Below are 16,825 nucleotides of genomic sequence, written 5' to 3' on the forward strand. Positions count from 1 at the left end.
TGGAATTTCTAAATGGAAGGGGAATCTACCACCATCTGTAGAAACGGTTGGTAACCACAAAGGACCTTATGGGAATTAACCCCAAGACCTCTATGAACTAAGCACAAAAGCATCTGTCAATTGAGATAAACCATGGGCCTATGACTCCCTTTAGATTTACAATAATGCATTGGAGTCATTCCTCCAAAAGCATATTCAAGCTAGCGTTGATTGCATTCTACACCACGTGTTGATATATCTACAACTTGCTGATGATTTGATATGTTTGCACTCCTCACTTGAGGACCTAGAAACATAGTGTACAAATAAATGCTTTATCCAACTTTTATGAACTCCAACAATTGAGAATTAACTTAGGTAGAACTAAGGTTATAATTTTCAACCCTTCAAAGCATGGTCTATTTGATTACCAAAAAGATTGAGATCACTACAACTTACACATACATGGGCGTTCAATGTACAGGGCCTTGTTTCAATTTGCAATATGTCCTCTAGCCTCAAACAGACAAGAGATACCACTCCCTTTCCCTTCTTAAGAGACAATGCTTCTAGAACAATTTTCTAGATATCTTATAAAAGATTCACCTCTTGGACATGATCATCAAGCCAATGGTTCTCTAAGTTCCTAAGATATAGGAACCAAGTGTGCTTCAAGGTTACTGGACTAAGAGAGGATTCGGGATATCTTATCCAAGATACACCTCTTGGACATGATCATCAAGCCCATGTTCCTCTAAGTTCCTAAAATCTAGGGGCGAAGTTTGCTTCAAGGTTATTGGACTCAACTTTGTCCTCTCAAGCCCATCTTCCAATCAATCTCATTCCTTCACGAACTTTGATATTGGGAAACTCAACCTCTAAAAGGGGTCAGTATCCTTATTTGACAATTTGTTCTTCAAAGGCTTGCCTTAGCCAATCCCCTACAGCACACCCAATGTTGGTTCTTAGAGGTCTCTTTGTTACATCAATGTGTTCCATCTCTCAAAACCCTCCTCCCCCTTTCAAGTACTCCCTAGATGCACCAGGTCACCTCTTGTCATTTCAACAAGATTGGAACTAGGCAATTAGAGAGGACATTTATAAAATGTATATCCAAGTCACTCAGACCACATGCCTACAAATGGCATTGTCCCCATGATGGCTTTCTATTCTAAGCACTATTTGTTAGTTTTATTTATGATTGCTAGGTCATTATTCTTACTCTAGCTACAATCGCACACTTACTTTCCTTGTACACCAACAACAAAGAGGAATGAGGGTGCAACTCTAGCATGCCTTGGGAGGTAGGTTGTTCTTATGTATAAAAAGAGGGCTTGCAAGTGGAAACGTTATGCTTTTCCACCTTTAAGGAAAAGAATATTAATTATGCATGCTTGCAATTTCAGAGGGTGAAAGCAAGTAGCATGATGAGTCTTATCTAACTAAGGTAGAATTTCCATGAGGGCCCTGCAAATGCATGCAAGCAAACTAAACACTCTATCCTAAGCACCCAGATTTAGGGTTCTAAAATTCTAAACCCTAGCCTACTTATCTACAAAAGTGGGCAAGGTCTCTCTTGGTTAAGTATGTAGAGTTTTATCTTCTAGTCAATAGAAGAAAAACATGCATGATTTTGAAAGCTACAAATTTCTATAGTTTGTTGCTTAGATCGAGCCTACAAACAATTGTTTTTAGAGTTAACTGAGTTCCCTCCATCCAAGGGTTTGCAGTTTGCAAGTTTGCTCTCCATGTATTGAAATTTTACCATGGCATGAACGTTGTGATCTAAAATCTTCTAGGGATCCATGTTTAGATAGATGAACTATTTGTGAGAGGGCATTGTCAAAGGTTTCAATGAGGGCACAAAACTAATGAACAATAAAGAAAGAAGAGGTGGGGGGAGGATGAGGTGCAATTCTCAAGTATCAAATTGGATGTGATGCACAAGATTCTTCAGTGATTGCAGAGATCTACAAATACAAGAGGTTGTGGCATGTGATACACTAAGAGTTCTAGTGAATGGAGTATTGTATGTGATTCTTTTTTGGCTAGTTTGTTTCATTTTAAGCATGTTCCAGGTGCTCCAACTATGACCAGTGTCAATTTTAACGAGTGTGCCCATCTAGAGGGTGCTTCCAACTTCATCATGGAAGTGCAGACCGCAAATATAGGAGAAGAATGATCTTTGGGTTATGTGGATGTGGCTACAACTCCTATGGATGTTGCACTGTTAGCTAGGCATGGTAAAAAACAGCCCAAGGCAAAGCTAATCATCCTTGATTCAGTCAAGGACTACCAAATCCCTCATATCATCAGGAAGGCAATGAAGGAGATGTATGAGGCCCTAGTCACTTAATATCGGAGTGTGAACATATACCATAAGATGTTGCTGAAGAATAAGCTCACAACCACACACATGAGTGACAAAGAAATAATGACCAATTACCTTATGAGATCACCCAATTTTAGTGCAAACATGACAGATCAGAGATGTAAGTTGAGTTTTGTTATAACAAAATCTCACACCTTAGTGCAAAGCTTCACTCAGCGACCTAGACAAAGTGCAACAACAGGAATGTCACCATTGTTACCAACTCCCCTCATTTTAGTGATGGACACAATCCAACACAAGGGAGACTTCCCTCAAAGATCATATGGATCAAATAACCCAATCAACACAATCTAAGTGCCCCCTAAGGGTTCTACAATGGTTTCCACCAAAGGATAAAGATAGAAAATTAGGGTTTAGGGTGGATTTGAGAGGATCTGGGAAGTGAAAGAGCTCAACCACTTCAATGGGAGTCCTAAAAACTTTAGCTAGCAAACCAGCTTATACATAAATCATATAAGGGCAATATAATCAATATTGTCATAGTGTAGTCATTTCCCAGATTCTTAATTTATTGTTCATGGAGAAGCCACTAATAAAATATAAGATTGCTTTGGTCTCTTTTCAATAATAAGAAATGTGTGTACTATGTAGGCAAAATTCAAAATACATTCAAGATGGTCATGAGCTAAAAACTCTTACACTTTGGATGCAAACATTATATTTTGCTCCTCTGTTACATAATTCCAACAAAATTTATCAGTTATCATGTATGCTAACTTAAGGTAAGTGAAAGACCTGATATTGACGACAGCACAAAATAACCTTTAAAAGTACATAAAATAAACATTGTTACAACATATGAACCATACTTGTCTCCAATTTGGCGCTTTTCAATCTGCGATATCTCATAATAACGAAGTGCAGCTTCCAGAAATTTCCGTTTCATATCCAAAATGCGCGCATAACAAACCTATCAAAACATCATATAAAATACTAATGACTTCCCTATAGTTTCAAAGCTACCAAAAGAGAAACTGGTTCCACGAGATTAGAAAAAGGTACCTTATATTCTAAATTTAATGCTTCGTCATGCCTGTTGCTCACTAAAAAGGAAGCCTTCTTTATAAATGTTTCTGCATTAACAGCATCATCATCCTGTCATGTAACAGAAACTATCTTAATAGGGCAGTGACATTAATATATATAATAGCAATATAGATGAGCGAACCAAACCAAAGATCCATAGCCATTGAAGATAAGACTTTATTGAACATTACCTCCAAGTATAAACGAGCAATCTGGACACACTTTGATAGTTTGTATGCATCATCAAGCATCCTGTATACATGAAATTAATCAGAGATAATAAACCAAAACAACAATTTATTTGGGCTGCTGCAAGAGATTATAACTGAAAAACCACAGACTTTCAAAAGTACTGTTCCTATTGTATTTCCAAAAATTAGCACACAGACAAGAAACAAACAGAATATCTTTCAGAAAAACCTTATGCCAGAATCTAAGTCAATCCCACTGAGCATTTGAGCTGCTTTTGACCATTGTTGTTCAGTCTCAAATAATTCAGCAAGCTTCTCCCGCATGATGGATACCTGTCATGCCATCAGATGAATTATAATATATGTGCTGAATTCTGATGCGTCAAAAAAAACCAAAATAGCAGCAATGACCAATTAATATGATAAAAGAAATTTTCAAGAGAATTTCTGGGTCACTTACCACAACATTAATAAGAATTATGTACATTAAGAATCAGTAAGAAGGTGCAATAAGTGAGAACAAACCATAACACTCCTCCATTACCTGATATCATTAAGGTAACACAAATATCTAGACGCAAATTTTATAGAAATTTAAATTTAAATTAAAATATCTTGTACTTTGTTTCAGAATCTGAAAAAAATCATGCGATGGAAATTCTAACATGCTTCACTACAGAACAGCCCTCAACAATGTTGATAAACTAATCTAGGAAATATCCTCAGAATGTATTTAATCAAATCAATATTTAAGTTAATTTATTATATGAAACTGCAGAGACACATCCCCTAGAATGAGCCAAACAGAGAGACATTGATGTCATGACTGAGTCAACACTCTCAAGACTCAGACATGAAACCCCAGTACTTCGCTGCGAAAGTCAGGAGATAGGAGCAGTGTAGCATGACACTTATAAGGCCCGCGAGTTCCTGCGAGTCTTGATGGGTTTTATAGCGAGACGTGTCACTCGCATAGAACCCAGGTTTCTACCCGTACCCACAAAAACCCGCATAAAACTTGGCTACCTGTGAAGAACTGTATATGACCCGCATAAAACCTATGGAGACCCTCAAAATTTGATTTTTTTTTTGGAAGATCATGTGGAAGGAAAAGGAAAATGGAGGGAATTTTTTTCCGAGTCTTATACAAGTCTTATATAGGTCGTTCCCGAGTTTTATATGGGTAGCCGAGTCAATAGCCAAACGAGTCTTATATGAGTACGAGTCGTGCAACATTGGATAGGAGCAAGTGTTCTTGGAAGTTGGAACAAGGACTGTATATCCCCACTAGTGTGCATTGAACACTCTACAGCCAGCCCGAAATAGAAATTTTGATAAGAGAGTTGATGGGGACTGTCAACTGAAAGGGTGGAGGTATGGTCTGGGTCATATCAGGAAGTCTTATTTTGCAAAGACAAAAAGGGCAAGTAGATCAAAGATCTGCAGCAAAAGTTACAGAGTTGAGTAAGTTGTGGAATAGTGGAAGTCGCAGGTGCCACAAAGACCAAGAGGCACAAGTCTAAAAGCTATGGCAATTCTGTAAATATAAACTGTGTAATAAAAGTATTGCTTACATAATTACTCGTGCAGTGTTTTAAGCATGTACATTATATTTACTTTATTGTCTAGACTCTACATTATGATGCTAGGAGACAAGATAACATTGTGCATAAAGAAGTGCAATTCAAAAGCATATAAAAAAGCCCCTTAAGCAATAAGCTGAAAGCACTTGTAGAAATGTAGTTCTAAAGGCCACAGGGACATTAAACCCCGGAACACTTGGTAGTGGAGCCATGATGTAAAACTGCATTGTGCAAGATAAAGCCACCCTCATTATGGAACATCACATGAACATAATTACAGTTAGGATCAAAAACATGCATCAACAAACCAACAAGAGATAAGATAAGATAATTATATTTATGTCCAACTAATGACCACAAAGTAGGTCAAAGGGACTGTTGAGTACACTGATGTATATACAAAGCAGGAGAACCAAACGGTCTCCTATAAAAGATACAATGCATGAAGTAAATCAAAGATACAATGCATGAAGTAAATCAACATCTGGCTCTAGCGGAGAAGATCTAGGACCTAATAGGTCTGAGGATCAGACCCATCTCTCCTAACATCTGAGGCTGAATGAATAACACTAAAGAAACTCAATAATGTCTGTTGGCCCGATGAAGAGCCGATGGCAAGTGCAGACTGTCCACTAAATCATGTCCTAGGGGGGTTCACACGCTGCTGAATGCTGGAGGACCTAGTCTGTCTCCCAAGAACGGATCTGAGACGGAACTGTTGATGAGATCTCGTGTAGCAAGGTGAGGTCCCACAGATCCTCACTAATATGGAGTCTAGATACGTACTGGTATCAATCGATCTCTTGGTGCCCCTGTCTGAAGGTAGTACCCTAAAAAATGTCGTGATCCTCTGTGTGGGGTCTGGTCTGATGGGAGGCTGAAGAATATGCGCTCAGAACCTAAGAGCCTCTTGCATATATAGGGCCAAACATCTCTGATCGGGGTACCTGAAAAAGTCGGCGAGGGTTCGAGAATCTCTGAACAAGCAATGAAACCTTCCTCTGATCTCGTAGTAGACAGGGCATCCAAGGATGAAGTGCACCTCGGTCTCCACTTCCTGTAAATGACATACCTGGCAGAGTCTGTCTAATCTAGGTGATCTGTCTCTACCTAAAGTCTATGAGAAACTACTCTGAACTGGCCTATAGGAATGCGAAGAGCATGCATCCAGTGGTGAAATGTATATTGGGGTCGAACAATGAGCCCGTCTCTCAACTCCAAGAAGTGCTCAGCATAGAAGGCCATCTTTGGGCGCAACCTCATGGACGATTGACCTAGGTGACCTGGACGAATTGCCTGTAGATGTCCTCCCTAATGATCTTGTTTAGCTCTTGTTTAGTAGGTTAAAGGTGGTCGGGAGCATCTAAAGAATATCGGAAAGGAGGGAGACGATCCAACTGAATTCCCACTGACTCTAAGAGGTTTGAAACTCCTGTAAACGAACATCTAGCTTGGCCTGAGTGGGTAGAACGGGAAATAGTCTCAGAAGAGCAATATGCCAAGTAACAGTAACAGTCCCTACTCTTTATTGAGTCTGTCAAGCCATGGACACGATGCAAGAATGAAACCAATCTGAAGACCATCTCAAGCCGAAAGGGCTGAGCTCCAAACTCTGCCAGGATGATGTGCTGCGGCACTGTCAGTTTGCACCTAATGATGCGGCGGAGAAGAAGAATTTGGACTCTCTCAGCTGAAGCCCAGTCTGACTCAAGTAAAGACAGTCCCCAAATCTCTGAGCCATATAGAATAGTGGGACGAATCAAGGTGTCCATGAGGCTCATCTTGGACGAGATGTCCTGGAAGTGATGTCGAAAGCACTGTCTCTCGAGAAGGGCTAAGGATCCATATCCTTTGTTGATCCGAGGCTGAAGCACTGGTCGCAAACTGAAGCGGGGACCTGAAAATTTCACCCCGAAGTAAGTATACGTGCTAGTGATCTCAATCTCCTCCCCTCTGAATAGAAAGTGAAGGTCTGAGGTTTTCTTCACCCCATTGAAGATCATAACCTTGGTTTTACCCAGGTTGACCGTCAACTGTCGATGGTCACAGAATAGAGCTAAGGCATCCAACTACCTTTGTAATCCTTCTGGGGATGAGGAGAGGAGGACCACGTCATCAGCAAAGAGTAGAATAGATATCAGAACCTAGTGAAGAAGGCAGCCATCAGTGTCCTGGATATGCTCGTGTAGAAATGCTTCCAACTCATCAATATAGATCCCAAACAGGGTAGGGGACAGTGGACAACCCTATTTAACCCCAATAGTGCTTTGAATGAAATCAGACATCCCATGGGCTGTGTGAAGACGACCAAGAATGGACTCATATAGGTGCATAATAGCGATCAATAAGGTTGCAGAAATTCCAATATCTCTGAGTCTCTGGAGCAAGGCCTCCCTCGGAACAGAGTCAAAAGCTTTCCGAAAATCTACAAAACAACAGTAGACTTTCGAAGAGCAGTGTCGTGCCTCCTCAATCACAGCGCGAAGGGTGAAAATGTGGTCAATGGTCTGATGATCCGGTCGAAAACCTGCCTATCCCCTAGCTCTGAGTTGTCTCTGCTCAAGGTCACTGGAGAGCTTCCTATGTAGAACAGTAGCATACAACTTCAAGAACGTGTGACCCACCATGATCGTTCTGTAGTTATTGGGATTTGAGCTGGAACCTGATTTGTGGATCGGATGGATGATGTGGTGTGCCCATGTCGATGGAAAACCTTCACGAACTACATGGTTGAAGAGATCAGCCAAGTAGCTAACCAAAGCACGGAAACCGTGCTTAAAGAACTCTGCTTGGTAGCCTTCCTCATCAGTTGCTTTGTTGTTGTTCATCACCCAAATGGCCTCTCTAATATCTCTGTCTGAGAATAGATAACAGGAAGAGGGTGGGGAGGTAACATGAATTTGGGCCTGCCCGGGAATATCATAAAGGTTGGAAGTGTGAGAGAACATGGATGTAGGGTCGAGGTCAGGTGGAATAGGGGATCGTCAGGGAAGGATGGTACGCTAGAATTGTTTAGGGGAATGGACAAGGAGAGTAGAAAGTTTCGGTCTTCTATGGGAGACAAAGAGTCGTTTCTTGTGACGAAGAAGACGACAATAAGAGGCTTTGAGTTCGGAGTGGGAGGGTTGAGAGTGGGTGAAAGCATATCGAAGTTCTCGATGTAGAGTCTTGCATTCATCAACGTACCATTTGTTCATGGGGAAAAATCCAACTTTAGGGGAGATGGAAGTGGAACGAGCGGAGTGGGGAAAGTATTTGAGTGTTGCTTCCCAAATGGCAGCTGAAAGATAGGTGTATTTAGTGGAAGCAAAGTCAAGCAAGGAGAACTGGGTTTACGATGGGAGTATCTTGCATAGGGTAGAGGAGAAAATGTCAGGGTCTCCTTCATCAAATCAAAAGGTAGTTCGGGGTGGGCCCCGAGGGGAGGGATGGGGTGGAAGGGGAAGGTCAAACCGGAGAGAGAAGGAAATAAGTGCATGATCAGCAAGGGGGATGGGGAAGACTGAGAGATGGCGAATAAAAGGGAGCAAGTTATGGCTAGCAAGTACATAATCAACTACACTCACACCCCCGCCATATGGCCAACAAATGAAAAAGCGAGAGTCTGGGAAACAGGGGAGACCATTTAGAATCAACAACTCTTGAGATTCCCCAATTGCAATAGATGTTTACCATAAATTGTAATGGGCCCTAAAGCATCATCTGACATCTGGTGAAGCCCTACTGAATCTGGATCTATCCCCTGAGTACAAAATACATCCTCTGATCGGTCATGGAGAGGGATCTGGAGATCTCTAGTGCGAGCATTGAAGTCACCTAGGAGGATGACTTCCCCAACAGCACAGTACTGGGTGATGTCGATGTACAAGTCTATAAAGGGATCCCCATTTGAGCCATTATGGACAGCAAATGGTGAAGAGGTTGGGGGGAAGTAACAAACTGCAATGTAGATGTCCCTCGGAGGAGAGACTCCGACGCTAATCCGAATCCACATAAACCTGGCAAACTCATCTTCGGCTACCAAAGATACCCTGTTCCGGAGTGAGTCACTAGCCAAACAAGCAACTCCACCTGATCCTCTGACCCCTCCTGAGCTCCTCGTCTCCTGCCTGCAAACTGAGATCCAATGGTAACCTGCAATATCTGGGAGGGGTCGAATAGGGCTCGCATGAGTCTCGGTCACGAAGAGGATGTCCGTTGATTCAAGAGCATCATACAAGAGTCTTGGCGATGACCAAAAAGATCCATTGCCATTCCAACAACGGATAGAAATGCATGTACCCTGTTGCCTCCCCAAGTGGGCCCGTCATTTGGAACCTCCAGTTCGAGGTTTCCACCCAGGTGGGAAGGAGTCCCAAATCACTGCCCGGAGATTCCTGATAACCGCCCATTTCCCTGCCTGTCGTGCTGCCATAACTTGTTCTCTGGATTGCTTAAGTTCCACACCCTGTGCTCGAGTGAGGTCCTCGTCCCAGAAAATCCTGTTGGGAAGAGAAAACAACTTTCGCTTAGCCCTGAGGGCATAGAGTTGGTCAGATGCAGTCTGAAACCTGAGGAGAGAGACGCAATCACTAAGCCACAACATATGAGCATAGTTCAACATCGTATTAGAGCCACAGTGAAAAGCAATATGATAAAAGCATGGTTACTAGGGTATAGAATGAAAATATATTACAGTCTGGTATCAGACCTGCAATGAAAAGTCGCTAGATAAAGGCCCCATCACCAAGTTGTATGATGGTTAAACATCTAAGCCATGGAAAACACATAATACGGGACATATTAAAAATATCAGATCACTCTTAAGTATTAGAGTAAATCTGGTGCCACTTAGAAGAATTTTAGAACACAGAGTCGTTGCAATATAGACCATAAAGCATATTCCTAATTGGATTTGTCAAAACCTTTCCCAACCTTTCAACACTATCCCAAGCCAATCAAACATGGCTTCCTTCTCCACACATTTTGAAATATAAATAAACTACTTTGAGGTTAAACTTGGCTGCAATCTCTTCATTGACGAGAAAAGAAGGGTATATGTTTCTTTTGACCCTTCAAACAGTGGCCCTTCAATATCTACCACTTCTTGCTTCCCATAAAAGGTTAGTCTTCATAAAATTTTAATGTTTAATTGTATTTTTGTCATTTGTTGAGAATCTGGACGTCATTAAGAGCAACTCAAAAGTTAACTTCTTTTGATTGTTATTAGCTTTTTTAGCCTTTCCTCCTGACCATCATTCCAACTTGTTTTAGCTTTTTGAATCCTTTCCTCCTAACCATCATTCCAACTTGTCTTGCCTGGTTCTAGAATAGGCTTAGGGTTTCTAAGATTAGGATTTTGTTCAGTTAATCATAGAAGCAGATGGCTTTGTAAGTTTCTTTTGGTGTCTGTACTTACCAGAAAAAAAAATTGCAGTTCATCCACTCAAAAAATATTAAGTTGTCACATATCTTTTTGACTGGAGCTAATCATGTACCATCTATTCATTGGGACCTTATACTAGCCTATGCCTGCCCTTTTGCAGCTGGGTCTGTAACTACTATCTAGGTGTTGATATCATTTTGCTCTAAATGACATTATCCTCCTACTGTAGATACTTCCGTCCAGCACCATTGGCATCACTAGAATTGACTACAGGTTTCTTATGCAATTACAGTAATTTGCTCATCAAGCCTTCCCCACATGAACCACTTATATTTGTATTACAAATTTTCCATTCAAAGATCGTGATTTAACTAATATCTAGGACATCTTTTGAAAATGCATTAGAAGATCAAGTTAATGCAACGTCTCTTGTTTTTCTTGATTTGGTGCAAATCTAGAGTCCTAAAATGTTTCTCAACAGTGCGGTAGCAATGATCTCGCCTTTTTGGCATTCGCATGTCTTTTGTAATGGCATGTTGAAGTATTGCACCTCTGAACAAGTATAGTGAATGCCAGATTTCATTGTCCTTTTTCTTTTTTTATGTGTTTCACGGCCCACAGAGATCAGTGATTGCTATGTCCATAGAATATTTGTACCAAGCAGATCTACCAAAAGGATCACTTCCTGCCAACTCAACCACGCAGCGTGACCCTGAGAGTGTCGAGAGAATTGAACCTATGACCTCTCAATAACAAAAGTGCTTTAACAACAGGGGCTCGACCAATTGTGCTAACCCTCAAGATGTAGAAAATCCACGAAGTTCTGATCTACTAATATGAACAATCTGAAATATAATTTCTTCTCATATAAACACGAAATTTCTCTATCAAAATTGCAGCAGAATAGAACAGAAATAATTGCACAAATCACACAAGAACACAACATTTTTTCTAGGGAAACCAATTGGGAAAACCCTCGCTTGCTTGAGAATATTATTGAAGAAGAATGAGCAAAAGATCTCTTACAAATACAATTGATTCAATAGAGAATACAATGACCTCTCAGCCTTAGTCTAGGCTTGAAAAAACTTGCAAGATGTTGACCATGCTTCCCTAAATCCTTGTGCAAAAGGGCTCGTATTTCCTTGAGCAAGCCTCCCAAACCTTAGCGCAACTCGAGCTCCTATTAAATAGAGAAATTCCCTATTTCTATGCGCACTTCTAAGGGATCTTCCTCCTTCAATAATTCGCACAAGAAAAGTCCTTGGCTCCTTTCTCTCACAAGCTCGCACAAAATTATCATACAAAGAGTGCCTTCGTTCCTCCTTTTAAAGCAATTTGAATGGCTAAGTTTAGCAAATTTATAATTAAGGAATGATTTTATGATTGATTGAGTTAACTAAGTGAAAACTCACATGCAACTCATCTTGTCTCAAATCTAAGACTTGAAACTCAACCACTCATCATTTTCCTCAATCAACTCGCACTAGAAGACATGTAACTCATCCTTCCACTTGAGCACATTAGTTAATTGCATCATAGTTGATCCTAATTTTTAGGGAATCTCCTAATTTTTAGGAAATCGAGCACGCCAAAGAAGAAACTCAAATTTGAATCCTTGAATTAAGGCACAAATCAAGGAATCAATTTCTCTCTACTACTTTCAACACTCCCTCTTAGCGAGGAAGGGATTTTGTACAACTCCCAACTTATCTCTATGATGAACAAAACTGCTTCGCTAATGCCTCTGTCAAGATGTCTGCTATCTGCCCCCTGTTGAAATATATGGTAGCTTCACTATCCCTTTTTGCACACAATCTCTGAGATGATGGTACCTGATCTCGATATGATTTGAGTGATCATGAAACATTGGGTTCTCAAAGAGCTTAATGCAACTCTGATTATCGTAATATATCATGGTAGGCTCCATCCTCTATTTGAAGAGTCCCGCAAGCAACTTCCTCATCCAAATAGCCTCACATGCTACCAAACTAGTAGCCATGTACTAGGACTCTGCTAAACTGAGTATAATTGATCTATGCTTCCTGCTATACCAATAAACAGTTGTTGACCCAATGTTGAAGATGCCACCTAAAGTACTCTTCTTGTCTGTGAAGCACCCTGCCCAATCTGCATTTGTGAAGCCTTACTCCATCAACTTGTCTGTACCACAATCCATAATCCATTGTGCCTCTGAGATATCTCAACACATGCTTCGCAGCAACCCAATGCACTCTGGTCAATTCCACCATGAACTAACTCAGTTGGTTGACTACAAATCAAATATCAAGTCATGTGTTGACCAAGTACATCAACGACCCAATGAGTTGCCTGTATACTATAGGATCCACTCGCTCTCCTCTACTAGCATCCACCTTCTTCCAGTTTATGACTAGAGGCGTGGCCATGGGCCTGCAATCCTGCATATGAAATCTCCAGAGAAACTTTGTAGTGCACTTTCCTTGTCCCACGAAGATCTCACCATCACCCTACAAACCTCCAAGCCAAGGAAATAGTGCATAAGCCCCATATCCTTCATCGCAAACTCCCATGCAAGGTCCTCATTGTAATCCTAGATCAAGCTCTCATCTCCAGTTAGTATAAGATCGTCGACATAGAGAACTAGAATAAGCAGAAGTCCTCCAACCATGATGTAATATAGGTTGACCTCTGTCTCAATCTTAGTGAAGCCCATTCCTCGAAGTTAGCTATCAATCCAAGTGTACCATGCTCTCGCTTTCGAAGCCTACTTGAGCCCATAAAGAGCTCTCTTCAGCCTGCACACCTATGTGTCTCTGCTAAACTACTCAAACCCCTTTGGCTGCTCCATATAGATCTCCTCCTCAACCACTCCATTGAGGAAGGTTGTCTTCACGTCCATCTGATGGATCTTCCACCCTATCTGTCTTGCAAGTGCCAAAATATTCTTGATGGATGAATACCGTGCTACTGGGGCAAAAGTTTCCTCATAATCTATGCCCTCAATCTGTGAGAAGCCCTTGGCCACGAACCTGTCCTTGTACTTCTCCACACTCCCATTTGCTCCATGCTTCACCTTGTACATACATTTCGATCCAACTACTGATTTCCCCTCAGGTCGTTGAACAATCTCCCAGATATCATTCTTCGTGATAGAGGAATACTCCTCCACCATGGCATCTTGCCAAACCTGCTAAGAATTTGCCTCCTTATAAGAAGAGAGCTCAATGTCCACCAACTCTGTCATCGGTGCCATATAACCCGTGTACCTCTGTGGTTGTTTACTCTGCCTAAACATGGTGCTAGGAGCCTCGACTTGCTCCTAAGCCTCCTGAATCAACCTCTCGAACCACTTGGCCTTCTTCCTCCCTGTGGTAGGCGGCTCTAGCTAATCCCTGAACTCTTCTCCTCATCCAACTGCAACTCTTATTGTGCAGCCCTCTTTCCACTTAGTTGTGGTTGGGTTTGTGGTTGACTCTGAGGTGATGGTTGTGACTCTTGATTGGGAGCGAGTAGCTCCTCCTCAAATACTGCAATTTGCTCACACCTAAGGTAACTCTCAAAAGCCTGATCCTCCTGGAATCTCACATCTCACTTGAGAACTGTCTTCTTGAGTCCTGGAAGATACACCCTCTATGCCTGAGCTGTCTCACTATATCCCACAAAAATCCCCTTTTTTGTTGTGGGCTCCAGCTTCTTCTTGCTATCCTTGGACACATGACAGTAGACCTTTGTGCCAAAGATTAGGAAGTGTGAAACATCGGGCTTTCTGCCTGTAAAAGCCTCCTCTAGTGTAGCTTGTCCAAGCACCCTGTGTGGACTCCTGTTCTACAGAAATATTGCAGTGTTGCACACTTTTGCCCACAAGAACAAAGGCAATCCCTGATCATGCAACATAGCCTTGGTTGCTCCAATAATACTCCTTTTCTTCCTCTCAACCACCCCATTCTGCTAAAGGTTATGAGGTGCTATCAACTCTCTCCTAATACCTTCCTTTGCACAAAACTCCTTGGAGGCATTAGAGACAAATTCTCCACCATTGTCACTTCTCACAGCCTTGATTTTCTTCCTGGTTTGCTTCTCAACCAAGGCCTTAAACTCCATGAACCCGACTAAGACCTCATCTTTCCTTTTCATTAAAATAAATCCATGTTTCCCGAGAAAAATCATCAATAAAAGTAACATAATATATGTGTCTCATCAATGATGGAGAAGAAAAGGGGCCGCACACATCTGAATGCACGAGCTCCAAAATCCCTTTGGCTCTGTTGTCCTGGCCGTGGAAGAAGACTTGGCATACTTGCCAAGCATGCACCCCTTGCACACTCCACTCTTGTCAAAGCCGCGTGCTGGTAATCCTATGGCAATCTGTTGAAGAATCTTCAGCGCCCCATGATGCAAGGGTCCCATGCACTTGTGCCAAAGCTCACCAACATATGCACATCATGCCTTGCTTCTCAAGGCTACATCCTCGCACCTATCTGCTTCACTGTCCCTAAAGCTAGATGCTTGAGGTAGGCCTTACCTCTGCTGAAGATGACATCATATCCTTTATCCTCAAGGACAGCTATGCACATCATGCCTTGCTTCTCAAGGCTACATCCTCACACCTATCTGTTTCATTGTCCCTGAAGCTAGATGCTTGAGGTAGGCCTTACCTCTACTGAAGATGACATCATATCCTTTATCCTCAAGGACAGCTATTGAAACCAGGTTCTTCTTTAGCCCTGGGACATAGAGCACATCTTTAAGATGAAGATAATTATCAGACTCCCTCTCAAAGCTGATAGTACCAATTCCTTTGGTAGCATACTTGTCATTATCTCCAAGCTCGATATTCACCTGCATATCCTTCTCATCCAACTGGCTGAAATACTCCCTGTTTCCAGTCATATGGAAAGAGGCTTTTGAATAAATATACCACATGTTTCTCCCTACTAAGCTTGTCATGCAAGCTATCAATGAGAAATCCTTCTCAAACTGAGAGGCAAACTCATCTACCTCAGTTGATGCAACTACATGCTCCTTATTCGACCCCTTCTTCTTCCAATTAGGACACTTAGAAGCAAAGTGCCCAAACTCATGGCAATGGAAGCACTTGATCTTACTTAGATCCTTCTTCTTCTTGTCATTCTTCTGATTGTTCTCACTCTTCCCTTTGCCTTTACCTACAAGAGCAAGATTCTCCTCTTCCTTCTCACCCTTGGAACCCTTGCCACTGCTGCTAGAAGCCTCAACTAGATTGAGCCTTAGCTCCTCCTGAGTGAAGTCACTCCATAGGCATTCCCAATTCGGTAGTGTATCTCGTCCAGTAATACTTTTCGTGAAAGTATGCCAATTCTTGGTAAACCCATTCAAAGCCACACACAAGCTCTCTATCGACCAGCTTCTCTCCAACAACTACTAGCTCATCACAGACTTCCTGAATTCGGTGCAATAGGTAGTTATATTCTCACCCTTCTACATCTTGATTGTCCTTAGATTCTCTCTGAGGACCATCTTCCAATTCTCAAAAGGGTTCTAGTAGAGTTGGACTAAGGCATCCCACATCTCCTTAGTTGTATCTTTACTTGTAACAAGAGGGACTACATGATCCCGAAGTCCATCTAGGATCATCCTCTTGGTCTTGGCCATCTGCCTTTGGAACAAACTTAACTCGTCTGGATTTGAAGGTTTTGCAACACCTTTTTCTGCATAGTCCTTCAGCTCAAACTTGTCCAACAAGAACATTATCCGGACTTTCCAAACACCAAAATTTGAGCGCCATCAAGTCTATCCTGCTCTCTTAATCCTACTCATGCATGTGTCATCTTTCAAACATGAAAGCTGTGTGTTGGTCAATTCCTGTTCACTGCTCTGATACCATGTAGAAAATCCACGAAATTCTAATCTGCTAATATGAACAATCTGAAATATAATTTCTTTTCATATAAACATAGAATTTCTCTACCAAATTTGCAGCAGTATAGAACAAAAATAAATGCACAAATCACACAAGAGAACACAACAATTTTTCTAGGGAACCTGATTGGGAAAACCCTCGCTTGAGAATATTATTGAAGAAGAATGAGCTATAGATCTCTTACAAATACACTTGCTTCAATATAGAATACAATGACCTCTCGGCCTTAGTCTAGGCTTGAAAAAACCTGCAAGATGTTGACCCTGCTTCCCTAAATCCTTGCGCAAAAGGGCTCTTATTTCCTTGCGCAAGCCTCCTAAACCTTGGCGCAAATCGAGCTCCTATTAAATAGGAAAATTCCCTATTACTATGCACACTTCTAAGGGATCTTCCTCCATCAACAATTCG

General features: G+C 41.5%; 1 protein-coding gene across 1 annotated transcript in view; it reads right to left on the reverse strand.

Annotated features, from left to right (window-relative positions):
- The window catches only part of COP8 (Proteasome component (PCI) domain protein), an 82,566-nt gene that overhangs the window by 59,115 nt on the left and 6,626 nt on the right, over window positions 1-16,825 (reverse strand). Inside the window, exons 3-6 of the mRNA XM_089452883.1 lie at window positions 3,818-3,921; window positions 3,589-3,649; window positions 3,374-3,466; window positions 3,181-3,281 (exon numbers count right to left, since the gene is read on the reverse strand). Of these exons, the coding sequence (XP_089309009.1) occupies window positions 3,181-3,281; window positions 3,374-3,466; window positions 3,589-3,649; window positions 3,818-3,921 (359 nt within the window). The remainder of the gene's footprint in view (window positions 1-3,180; window positions 3,282-3,373; window positions 3,467-3,588; window positions 3,650-3,817; window positions 3,922-16,825) is intronic.

This window comes from Pinus tabuliformis, chromosome X (assembly GCF_031772625.1).
Source record: "Pinus tabuliformis cultivar Carrire ecotype Pingquan chromosome X, CPIR1, whole genome shotgun sequence".
Classification (NCBI taxonomy): Eukaryota; Viridiplantae; Streptophyta; class Pinopsida; order Pinales; family Pinaceae; genus Pinus; species Pinus tabuliformis.